Genomic DNA, 12,625 nt, shown 5'->3' with positions numbered 1-12,625 from the left:
AAAGGACCCTGCCTATGAGTGTACAGGGCTGGGTTTGAACAAGAGGTGACACCTTAGTGCTTATTAAGACGTCTTTGAAATAGTAAAGTGGACTTCAGCCTTAGCAGAGATAACAAGTGTTCTCTTTGCTGTGTGATCACAGTTTATTTATTTTTCCATTAAAAGATTTGCTTTGGACCAATGAAGTCATTGAAGACACTTTTAATGTATTGAAAAGTATAAAAATAAAACAAATAAACAAACAAATACAACAACAACAACAACAACAAAACAAAACAAAGGAAAGGGACTTGTTCACTATTTTACTGCCCAAGAGTGACTTTGAAGTTTGGCCAACTTTGTGTTTTGTCATCTGGAATAAGTATACTGAGAGAAGGGTATGAGGGGTGGGGGTCCCTGTGGCTTCTGTTGAGGTGGAAGATAAGACTCTGGGACATTGAGGAAGACACATCAATATGGTACTCCAAGGATGCAGGAAACGTGTTTAGGGGCTGGGGGATACTCTTATTAGCCTCACTGCAGGACATACCCTTATCCCCATAACGTGAAAGTCAGGCTGAGCTGGATGGGCAATTACAAATCACAATCTATAGAGGGATGCCATGGAGGTGCAGAAAGGACTTAATAACAGTTCAGATTCTAGGGACCATCTGGGATCAAATCTCAACTTTCTAACTTAAAGTGTACAGGATCTTGGATGAGCTATCTTATCTCCATTGTACCCTACGTTCTTTGCCTGTAAAAAAAAGAGTTAGTCTATAGGATGGAGGCTGTTGTGACAGTGGAATTAACTACTGTTAACTAACGCACATGTTATATTTAGTACAGCGCTTGCTAAACAGCCATGTACGTCTTTGAGTTCCAAAGGTCCTTTCATTTTACTCTTGTGATGGAGCCAGGAATCAAACCTGGGACTTTGATCATGTTAGGTAAAAGTATTCCATTAAACCATATTCTGTGTGTGTGTGGTGGGGGTGGGGTAGTGCTGGGGACTGAACCTGGGACCTCATACATGCTAAGCAAATGCTCTGTCACTGAGCTATGTCCTAGCTTCTATCCCTGCCCTTTCAAATGGTATTATCAGTAATTTCAAAGATTGAGTGAGATACTGGATATATAAAAATAGTTTTTTGAGGATTTATGAGGGTTTAGTACTGAAGGTTTCTTCTGCTACGTTTACTAGAAGTGTTGCTGAGGACAGCATCAGGGGAAGGAGAGAGAAAAGGAAGGTTTGTTTTTTTCTAAAATGACATGCAGGAATTTGGAACAACAAGCAACCTGACCTCTCTACTTGACTCACTTAGTTGGTCCTCATGGACCCCAGATTTAGATTGGTGACTCCATGATAACCTTGGCGATGGGGATTTTCTGCCGAGGCCTTAGGAAAGGGGAAGGAAGAAAAAGGGAGGTGAGTGTTTTTAATAGGCTCTTTCCAGGCCAAGGCTCAGCAGAGGTGCCTAGGAGTCAGATGTCATGTAGGGAACAGAAGGCCTCAAAGTGTCTCCAAGTCCCTCACCTGTGGTAAAGATAGTAGAGGTGAGGCTGCTCCTTGTGGCCTCCTGAGCTGCCTGCAGGAGCACTGTGTAGTCTGTGTTCTCCGACAGGCCCTCCAGTCGGATCCAGGTGTCCTCAGCATCCACAATCAGCTCCTGCAGAGAGCCAGAATAACGGAGGCTGGAGGGGGCTGCCAGCTTGCAATATGGGACAGCATGGAAGCTGGGTCAGCAATGCTGTCCTCGCCATCCCGCAGTAAGGAGGATACTGCCAAGAGGCAGGGAGGGCAGTTCCCATGTGAGATTCAGACCAGCTCCTATCTCACAAATGCACGTGGGATAAATTTAGGGACCAGGATTATTGAACCGGTAGCTTTAGACAGCATTGGGTTTACTGTACAGCACAAGAAGCTGAGGAAGCAGAATCCTAGGCCTCCCTACCACCATCAAAAAGACCAGTTTTGCTTGCCCTCGAGATCTAACGTCTTTCTGCCTTCACTTTTAGAAAGGATCCTGCAGTAAGGGAAGATAGGCTAACGAGGAACCCAGTGGGTTGTTTAGATTGATGATATAAAATCACAATTGATCATCTCCTTACTGCAGGCTACATAGATGTTGCTTTTATAATGCATATCGAGGCATAAGAAGCCTTTGAGGTTTATTACCTGGCTCGGATTTGCTTGGCCCTGGGAGTGAGAGATCATCCAGAGAGCATAGGATTAGGATTTCTTCATGTTCTGCATCTGAGTGTGGACCACCTGGTGCTGCTGCAAGGTAGACTCTCCGGAGAGAATGCTGACACACAGAGGGTCTATGCTTTACCTCAGTGTGGGTAGAGAGCAATGGCAAAGCCACAACTTGAGTATTTCCTGGCCCACAAACCTGGGCTCTCTCCTTAATAGCAGGCTGTGTGTCTAGGACCTGAAACCTCACTGGTTGCCTGTGAATTGCTTCCTTCTCCATCCCTGCAATTTCCATAGGTCATTCCACTGGTCAGTTTCCACATGGCCTCACATAGAAGAAATGGCTTTTCCCCTTTCCAGCTAATGCTTACCTTGCGGCTTCCATCGGTGGACTTGTATGTCAAGACATAGTTTTCAATCGCAGCTCTGGGTGGCTGCCAGGAGATCAGTGCGCTTTGCCTGGTGACTTCACTGGCTGTCAGGTTGGCGGGAGGGTCCAGGACTGCAAAGAAAAGAAAATGCTAGGGTGTCCTTGCCTCCCCAGCTCTTCCTCGTTTGATTCCAGGCATGGCAATCTCATTTAGAACACTGCTCAGATGCTGACTGTAGTTCTTGCTTGGATGAGAACTTGCAGGGTGCTGCTGTCCTTCTTTGAAGCAATCCCCGCCCCTGCATCCCAAGAAGGACTCTAAGCTTGGGTGTGGCATCTTCCAATACAACTCTTTATGCCTAGGACCTGAAGCCATTTAACTGTTTAGTGCTTGGATTTGAAGCAGCCCTGTATCTTTAATCTGTTCTAATGTTCTTCCAGTCATGATTTCACCCAGCAGCTCCCCACGACTGCATCAAGCTTTCTCATATTGCTCAGCATTTCTTGTACCAGATAATTTTCCTGTCTGGCTCTGCTATTATCACATAGATCCTGGGTATAAAAACAGACGTGTGCACTAGCAGAGTGATACAGGGACCACATTCAGCCCAAACATGCTCAGAGCACCAAAACCTAGTTCATTATCTACTCCATTACAAGGAAGCATCCAGTTTAGGTCTCATATAATCCTTCAGGGATGGCAGCCATGCAGGAGCCTGTACTCACGGGTGGAGAAGTTGGTGGCGATGGTGCCACTCACGAGAGGTCCACTGGTAGCATACATGGTGACAGTGTAGTGGGTCCTAGGAAGCAGGTCTACAAGCTGGAATTCTTCACTGACCCCATCAACCAGGATGGTCTCTCCAGCCACTGAAATCAGATACATACACACGAGGAACAGCTTACTACATCGCAACACTCCACCTGGACTCAGTCTCCAGAATTCTCCAAAAACTACAGATGATAAAGCTTATTACTCTATACAAGGATCCTATTTTATCTTTATTATTACTGTTATCATTGTTATTATTATTATTACTATTATTGAGAAAAAAGTATTCTGTATATGGAGGTCAAAACTGTCTCTACCTTCTACTCAGGCCTCTGCAAGCAAAGAGGAAGAACGGTGCCTGTTTACCTGGCTGTTTTTTAACTCTCAATGGCTTTATCCCTACTCCTCTGGTTGTTTATTTTGACCCAGAATTTGCCTTTACAAGTCATCTTTTGTCTTGGTTGAATTTTGGACCACGGTTTCAGTTTATTAAAATATTTTAATGTGGATTCAATCAATTATGGTTTTGTTTTATGTACAAATTTTGTAAGCATGTCTTCTCCGGACTCATTCAAGCTGTTAATGAAACTGTTCATCAGATTATAGCCAAGCCCTCTCTTAGACAATTAGAATATTTCTGAATCACTCAGCATTTGACAAAATGTATTATGCATATTTCCAAACTAGGTCAGACCTGATGTTTCAAGTTTGCTGTGACCCAAAGGTAAATGGAATAAGGTAGACAAGCTTGTTCAAACCATCTAAAAGCCTTTGGAAGAGTATAGATAATGCCCATGCTTTTGCTGTCCTCCCTTGTGATCTCCTGCAGTCCATCACTGCTCTACTGCACTCAACTATGGTGGATTCTCAAAGACTTCTCTCTCTCCAAATCCAGAAAGGGTCCACTTTCCCTTAGAATTCCCCTGTGTCCTTTTCACTTCCTCTGGGATCCTGCTCCTTTCTTCCCCTCATTCATCTGACCCTAAATTATGGCAGCCCATTGGGTGAGGCTCACTATGCTCCATCTTGCACATTTCATGCCATAGCTCATGTCAAGTTGTATTTACTTCTCTGCATCATCACTAGAAATGAACTCCATAAAGATAAGAACTCATGATTTGCCTCGGAATTTTCCTAGGCTTAGCGAGAGGTTATCAAAAGCATTTGCTGAATGAATGGATGTGAATGGACAGGACGGAGAAGTGTCCGTTGTCACCATAAACAAGTGTGCCTGACTGCCTTAGGGGAATCAGGGGTATTTTGTTAGAAAAGGTAGGGCTGTCATTAAGACCTGAAAGACAGGTTTTCTAGGCTGGTTCTTGGGGAGAGAATTTCTTCCTGGGGAAAATGGCACATGGTCAAATCCGTATACATTTGAAAGGCTTAAAAAGGCATGCAGATTTGAGAAATGCTGGATCATGATACCCACAGAGGAATGGTAGGAGTTGAGATGGGCTGTGCAGGAACATAGAGGGGTTGGGATGTAGCCAGAGTATTCTTCTTTGAGCAGGATTACGCAGTCAGCCACACTCCTATCAACTCAAACTCGGGGTTTAGCATGCATGTTTCCATCTTAACTGAATGTTAAGTGATGCTCAGTTTTCTAATGCCTATCTGAAATGCAAAATGTGCTAACAGAGTTGTAAAACCAAAGCAAATAAAAAACCAACAAGGAAGCTTTGTGAACCTGCTGGTATCCGGTACTGACTAATGCCTTTCCCTTTTGTTTGATAGACTGTGTTCATTTTCATTTTCTCAAACTTTGACAATAAATTATTCTTTGCAGCTTGCAGAATTGGCTTTCTCTTTCGTCTCTGAAAGTCAAGACGTCTGCCTGCCTTCTGTTCTCTGGTATCTTTGTTTCCCTAGATTCCTGACTATAACCCACAAAGATTCTGTGATCACATGTTTAATTTTGGCCAAGAAATATTTTCCCTAAGCCTAGATATTTGGAATATGCTTCTGTTTTGCTTTGAGTCTCCCCCACCCTCTCTGGGTTTTTGAGACAGGATTTCTCTGTGTAACCTTAGCTGTCCTGGACCTCACGCTATAGACCAGAATGGCCTCAAAGTCAGAGATCTGCCTGCCTCTGTCACCACCTCCACTGCCCAGATGCTTTGAGGTCTCTATTTGACTTCAAACAGTGTAACATGAACGAAAATGATAAAAAAAAAAGAGCAGCATTGATATTCAGATTTTTGTATTGATTCAAACTTTTGGGCTGGGTGTGGGTAGGGAAGACCAGCACAACAGAAACATTGCTTAATATTTTTCTTGATCTGTAAACACCTAGAAAATTTCTGTCTTGCCTGTAGCACTTTGGTGAAAATCCTAGCTCAGTTCTGAGTTTTGTCCTTAGTGTTAGCTCTGATTTTGCTTTTGTTCTTGGTTGCTTGTCTACCTTGAACTTCTCAGACTGAGAATTTGTGATTCTCCTCATCAACTGTTTACAGGAGTTGGGGGAAATCTTTAGAATTTTATAGGGCTTGGGGGGCTACAAAATTTCCCCAACCTAAGGTAATTTCTGATTTGACCTTCAGACAGGGAAAAAAAAATCAGTTCTTCACTTCCATACTGGCTTGTAGCTCCAGTCCTCACCACCCCAACCTGCAGACACTCACTGGCAAAGTGGGTGAGGACAATGACATAATTTTCCACTTCACCCATGGGTGCCTTCCACTGGAGCAGGGCTTCTGTTGGCGTGATGTTGGTAGCAATTAGATCCATGGGGCTATCCATGGCTGGAAAAGAACAGGAGAATATCAGGCTAAAGAAAGAGGAACTGCAAGGTGCAAGTGCCATAAACCATCAGAATTTTCCTATGTTATGTACATCTGTCACTGTGCTGGATAAAATAATGTAGTGGAGATGGATTCCTTTTCTACCTGTCTGCCTCCATTAATACCTTTCTTTTCTCCCCTTTTTTCTACCTTATCCACTTCTCTTCCAATTGCCCTAAGTCCTTCTTTTACATTGATTCATTAAATTGTTGTGTGCAGAATTCTTTGACGGGTTCGATGGGAAGTCGAATATTCAAAATACTCTGTTGTGCTTTAGACATTTCAATCTATATGGCATAAAGATGCTATGGAAATTTTTATGATTCATTAGTTCCTGAGATAATCCTGCTTTTCAGCCCATTTGTTCTTTCACACATGCAAGAGTGACTTTGTGGAAAGATCTCTGTCTGTGAACTTCAGGAAGTATGGTGGACCTGTGCCAGTAACTTGGTCACAGGGTTGTTGTATCCACTTCTTACATCACCACCCGCAAGCTTCACTCTGGAATGTGTTCTGGGCATCCTTTTGGTTACATAGAAAGCCAGAGGGGTTGTACAAACTTAGGGTAGCCAAGATTGCCTGTCAGGGGAAGAAAGTTTGCTCATGAATACATTATAACTCTGCTCACCCATGTAACTCTTGGATTTACTTACATGTTTTCTTTTCATAAAGTTGGAATTTATTTATGAAACAGATGCAATAGAAACAGTTGAAATGTTCACTCAATGTGAGTCATACAATTTATGCTTGGGAACCAAGACCTACTATTGGTCTACCTCTGTTCTTGGATTAAATGAGCTGTATTTGCTGCTTTTCTTTTCTTTTCTCTTCTCTTTTTGCTTTTGTTCCTTTTCCCAGAGTAAGAATAAGAAATAAAAACCTTTACAATTTAATGTTTTGGATTTTATTTATAATTTGTACTTTCAAAAACGTCTTTAAATTCAGCTCTTACTAGAGTATAAGGTTGGGTGATTTCTGAGATGTGTACCATCTCTTGAAGGAGTTGTCATTTCTACAAGTTTTAAGATCATTGTGATGGCTTTAAACAACTAATGAGGACACTTCTGAGTGTGGCACAGTTACTGGAAATTCCCAGAACCAGTCTGGCTAACCAGAAAGGCAGTGTCGCTTGGTGGCTGCTGAGTTTGTGCTTTTGAGATGTTTGCTGCTCAGGAGTTAGCTTTTGGCCAGAGTCACAGCACTCTTATCTGGGGTAAATTGTGCTCTTGAAGTCCATTTTATGATTTTCAATGAGAAAATAAGGCAGAACTTTCAGGAGGGCAGGAAAGGCCTTTCTTGGCTCAATGGTCATTTCTTCTGGTCAACATTTATCAAGCCCACTTTAATGATCACTGGCAAAACATAGCTAGTGCATCTAACATACAGTTGCAGATCCAGAAGGAGGGAGACTGCTGTCCTGAGAAAGGTACATTTTTATGTTTCTGAAAAATGTTTTTGCCACTGTGTTAAAAGATGCTGTTTTGGCTCTTGTGAGGGGACCTACAAGGCAGGAGGATTTCTTAGGCACATTTCCCTCCTTCAGAAAACACCATCTCTTGGGAAATTAAGCAGCGATGGGAAATCCAGGTGTTCTCTTAATGAGGCAGGCTAAATGTTTTCCTATGTGTAGTGGAAACTATGGTTTAACTAGAAGGTTCTCACTGTTAACGATAGAAACTGATGGCTGTGCCTTCCACCAGAATCTAGAGCAAATCTTTGCTAATTCTATGTGCTGTACTTGCTTAAGGACCAGAGAAGGAAGGCTAGTGGAGTTACTGAAAGAGAGACCTATCCTTGGGTTTATCCAGAGCTCCTTTTCTGAAGAAGGCATGGTAGAAGAATTTCTCTTTCCTACTTCCCATATTAAAGTTCATCTTTCTTCCCCACCTCCCTTCCTCTGGAGCTCCTTTTGAGGACACAAAGGACATTTAGTCAGCCTACAGGAGAACAAGGATTATATAGTGTTCCTGACAGCCTCTGGGGATGCTAAGAAGGGCCACCCTCACCTCTACTGCCTTCATACAGGTGAAGAACTTAGAGTCTTTTCCTTGGAGCAAAGACAACACACCTATGGGATGGTTATGTATGACGAATAATCTCACCCTACCCCTAGTTTCCTGAAACTGGAATAACAACTTTTCTCTGATGTTTCTCTCCCCCCACCCAATCTTAAAGAGATCCAATGGTTCAAATGTTTGCTGTGGAATCTATCTCCATCATGCATCTTGGAAAGGGCATTCTTCATAGTAGAAGTTCCGTGAACATTCCTAACCTGAACCAGCAAGACTTCTCCTCAAGTCTGACTCACCAAGCTCCTATTATTAGACAGAACAGTCTGTAGGGAGAGAAACCACAACTTGTCCTGAAGGACAGTGAGTCAGAGGAGCCAAGGAATGTCGTCTCAGGCCCTGGAGCCAGTATCTGCTGTATGAGCTGGAATGATTTCACTCTGCTTCCGGTGTTTGTTTCAAGCCCGCTGCTTATGTCCTGACTGGACACCCAACAAAAGAGCCATGTGTGTTTACCTGTGTGCACCAGGGTGCAGATGCGTTCACTCTCCTCCCTGCCGCGTACACTGTTGAGGCTTATTTCATATTCAGTAGCTGGATAGAGCCTGGTGATTGTGAACTCTGTCACAGTGTTGGGCACGACAGAGCTGTCCAGCCGTCCCACTGAGGAAGAACAAAATCCATCATTAAAAGTTCAACAGTTCTCTCATCAGCGGGTCCATGGCTCCGTGTACATTGGGACAGTGGGTCATGAGGCACAGATGGATGTGGGCTCAGCATGCAATGGGGAAGGGAAGGCAGATAAATGATTCATAAGATGGTAATTATGGGGTTTACATAGATCTTATATGCTGGCCTCACTCTTTCATTTTATGGGCTTCTTGGAACAAAAGTAAATGAGCCATTTATTATGTAGATTTCTATCAGACTGGTCTTCTCTGAGGTGGGCATATCAGTATAGTGACAGGGTATAGTATATCAGAGTGAGCAGAGCTGCAAAAAGTATCCTATGCAGCCCAGAGAAAGGTAGCCTGGAAACTGTCCTACCTCTGGCTGGAAGTGAACATTCCCTCCACTTTGTTAACAATGCCTCATATACCAGCAAGAACTGGCAGTATACAGGCAAGCTCTCTGCCAGTTTCTCTGACTCATACATTGGCGACAATAGTAGAATTAGGATCACATCATTGCGGTTCCCTCCAGGGCTCCATCTGGCTCTGCTAGGTCTTTATCCTTACCCTGGATTCTAGTCTTAGACTTTATGCTCTGTATAGTACATGTAGTGCTGGCTCTTGATAAAGTCGTTTAGAATTCATTGTTTTTCATTGTGTAGCCTAGCTAATGGTGTCCAGTTATTTCCAGTGGTAAAAGTGTTTGGCTCTCTTGGTGGGATAATCAAGCCTATTTTGAGAGGAGTTGGTGAGCTCATGGTTTCTCGGTTTTTCTTCATCAATACACTCTCATTTTGAGGGATTATGCTACAGAGGGGGCCTATGCCATGTGGTTGTGGTTGTGCCCCCATAATCATCTCTAACCAACTTCGAGCCTTATTTATGTTTGAGAAACAAGATCATATCATTACCTTGGGTGGGTCGATAGGATACTCGGTAGTAATCAAAAGGCGCAACAGGAGGGCTCCAGGAAACTGTCAGGGAGTCCTTAGTCACGTTGCTAATTGTGATGTTTTTGGGAGGATCAATTCCTACAAAGATCAGGGAGTTGTGGGGAAAAGACAGAAGCACAGTTTGAAAATGGAATATCTATTCCTAGATTTGTGTTGATCCACTAATATCCCTCAGGCAGGCATAACCCTACACAACTAACTGGGCATCCCTAAATGACAGTGTGATGTCACACTTGTAACATTGTAGCTATAGCTAAAGCCAGTCATGAATGTCCTAACAACAGGAAGCTAAACTGGCAAGATCTGTGTTTCTGTGCAGCAACTACTACTTATGTAGACCAACTAGAAATTTCCTGTTAAGTTCATGTGTTTTATTTCAAATAGAGAATCACATAATTATCTTCTCGAAGGGAAACTTCTCCTGGAAAAAGTCAACTCTGCTACTCTCTCTTAGTTTTTATCATCTACTTTTGGCTCAGTTTGGAAAAATTGCCTATTAACTGTAGAGAGAGTTTAGAGCACAAATCCTAAACAAATATACTTTCCTAAGTTATATTTTATTTATGGTGCATATTTATGGTGCACTTAAACTGTGGGGTTGCACTAGCAGACTAACATACTTTTCCAATTTGTGAGTTCTTGTCAGTATGGAGGGAACTATCTAATCATACGTGTTTTTATGTACAAATATGTCATTTTGGCATTGCATTTGCAAATGACCAAATGGAAATGACCCAACTCATCTAGGAGTTCTAAGTCTTCCAAACAGTGCAAATCAGCTCCTGTCTCTGAATGTCAGGTTACTACATGGTTACATGCTAGCTCTCTGTTAATTCTGAGGAAGAATCATTTATTAGGCAGTCAAGAGATGGCTCTCTAGAATAGAAACATCACCTTTTTACTTAGAAGGATTCCCTCAGAGACAAGCTTTTTCCAGGGCATTTTCCTAGATTGGTAAATCTAGGACCAATACATCCAAGACTTGAGCCTGCAGAGCATTGGGCCTTTCCTACTTTTCAAATGGGAGTTTCTCATCCTATGTCTCTTATGCAGGGCTGGAAGAAGTACCTGCTTCAAAGTAACTCACAGAAGTCTATTAGCCACAGACTCAGTCTGCTGTTTATTGAATGCTTCCTTTTTTAGATTGCATTGGCTTTTCAAAGGCTGAAGTGAGAACCCTCTTCAACCTCTCCAGCCTCACCTGTAGTGATAGAACCCACTATGGGTTCAGAGGTTACTGTCCCATGGACAGCTACGAGATTCACTATATATTCAGTGGCTGGCTGTAGACCCATTAGGACGGCGTGCCTCTTGGTGGCATCCAAGAGAACCTCCATCATCTCCTCCTCTTCATCCCTGGGGCTGTAGTTCAGAATGAGTCTGTCTGCTGGGGGAGATGGGTCACTCCAGGTGATGTTGACACTGGAGGAGGTCACATGAGAAAAGTGCAAGTGGGAGATAGGGCGGAAGCCTGCAAAGTAGAGAAGATTGGCTGCTCTGAGGCATATGTGTGGTAGCGGGCCATTGGGCCGAGATTCTTGACTTCCCTCTATGATGATGAGGGCTATACTCTCACCTGCTGGCTCAGAGGACCTACCTCCTCCTCCCACTCCAGTCCAGGCTAGTCCACTCTTTCCAAGGCACATACTGAACAGTCAAGTCTAATAACACTAGAAGTATCTCTGATGAATATTCATAATATGGATCCAGGATTTTAATTTTTAATTTTTTATTGGATGTTTTTTATTTACATTTCCACTATTATTCCCTTTCCTGCTTTCCTGTCTATAAGCCCCCTAGCCCATCCCCCTCCCTGTATCCAGGATTTTAAAACCTCTAACTCAGAAAACTATGACAGAGAGCTTTAGCATTCCCACTGATTTAATGCAGAGATAGACAAATCGGCTTCTGTGTCTAGGCTGTAGAAATCTGACATAAAATTTCGGATCCTTGCTCATTCTTTCCCTTTTGTCTCAAACATTTTCTTTTCATGCATATGTTAGTCCCCCACCCCACCCCCCGGCCCCTTACACATCTCTTAATTTTCTCTCTTGGAAGTCTAGGACGTCTGAATAGCCTCGTGTTCAGATCTAATAACTTCTGAACCTCACTGAGATGCCTGCTGCCCTGGTACCTGTGAAGGCATCCACAGTAGACTCCAGGCTCTGCTGCCGACCCCTCTCAGCAGTAATGGAGATGATGTATTCTGCTCCAGGCTCTAGATCTGTCAGTGTATATGAAGTCCTATCCCTAGGCACAGTGACTTCTGAGGAGATCCCAGAAGATGGAGTAAAAGTAATTCGATAGTGATCAATAGGACCACTGGCCTTCGTCCAGATGAGAGAGATAGAGGTCTCTGAGGAGGCTGTTACCATGAGGTCTCGGGGACTGTCAAGCTCTGTGGATTAAAATAAGTTTATTTTATTCATTCATTCATTCAATCAATCAATCAATCAATCAATCAATCGAGGTCTTATTTAGATTAGACAGATCTTGAACTCATTATCCATCAGAGGTTGACCTCGCACTTTGATCCTTTTCCTCTACATCCCAAGTGTAAGATTACAGGCATGTACCACCTCACTTGGCAACTGGCCTATTTCACACTGGCTCCATAGGACAGTTATTAGTTATTGGACTACCCTGTGTGTCTCCAGGCTGTCAAGTAGACCTAATGAGCGTGAGCCCTAGCTTGTCATGGTTGATACTTTTCTCCCATTTTGTTTAACAGCTTCCCTTTGAAAGATGGCCAGCGATGTGGTAAACAGATGGACAATCTGCAGAAAGGCGTTATTAGCAGTGACACTGGATACATCCCCCACTGGGATAGATCTAGATGCTGATTTGCTAGAGCTCTACACTTGTTTTCATTCCTCCTCGCTTGGTAAGTCAAA

General features: G+C 43.1%; 1 protein-coding gene across 9 annotated transcripts in view; it reads right to left on the bottom strand.

The window, feature by feature from the left end:
- Tnr (tenascin R) overlaps window positions 1-12,625 on the bottom strand; it is a 421,034-nt gene that overhangs the window by 32,903 nt on the left and 375,506 nt on the right. For all 9 annotated transcript variants that reach the window (XM_039090392.1, XM_063272049.1, XM_039090391.1 and 6 more), the window contains 8 exons: window positions 11,866-12,129; window positions 10,933-11,202; window positions 9,690-9,809; window positions 8,624-8,770; window positions 5,940-6,059; window positions 3,273-3,416; window positions 2,548-2,678; window positions 1,517-1,649 (listed from right to left, as the gene is read on the bottom strand). In XM_039090392.1, coding sequence (XP_038946320.1) covers window positions 1,517-1,649; window positions 2,548-2,678; window positions 3,273-3,416; window positions 5,940-6,059; window positions 8,624-8,770; window positions 9,690-9,809; window positions 10,933-11,202; window positions 11,866-12,129 — 1,329 coding nt within the window. The remainder of the gene's footprint in view (window positions 1-1,516; window positions 1,650-2,547; window positions 2,679-3,272; window positions 3,417-5,939; window positions 6,060-8,623; window positions 8,771-9,689; window positions 9,810-10,932; window positions 11,203-11,865; window positions 12,130-12,625) is intronic.

The sequence above is a fragment of the Rattus norvegicus genome, chromosome 13 (assembly GCF_036323735.1).
Source record: "Rattus norvegicus strain BN/NHsdMcwi chromosome 13, GRCr8, whole genome shotgun sequence".
Lineage (NCBI taxonomy): Eukaryota > Metazoa > Chordata > Mammalia > Rodentia > Muridae > Rattus > Rattus norvegicus.
Note: the sequence above shows the minus strand (reverse complement) of the source record. Positions and strands in the feature narration are given on the sequence as shown.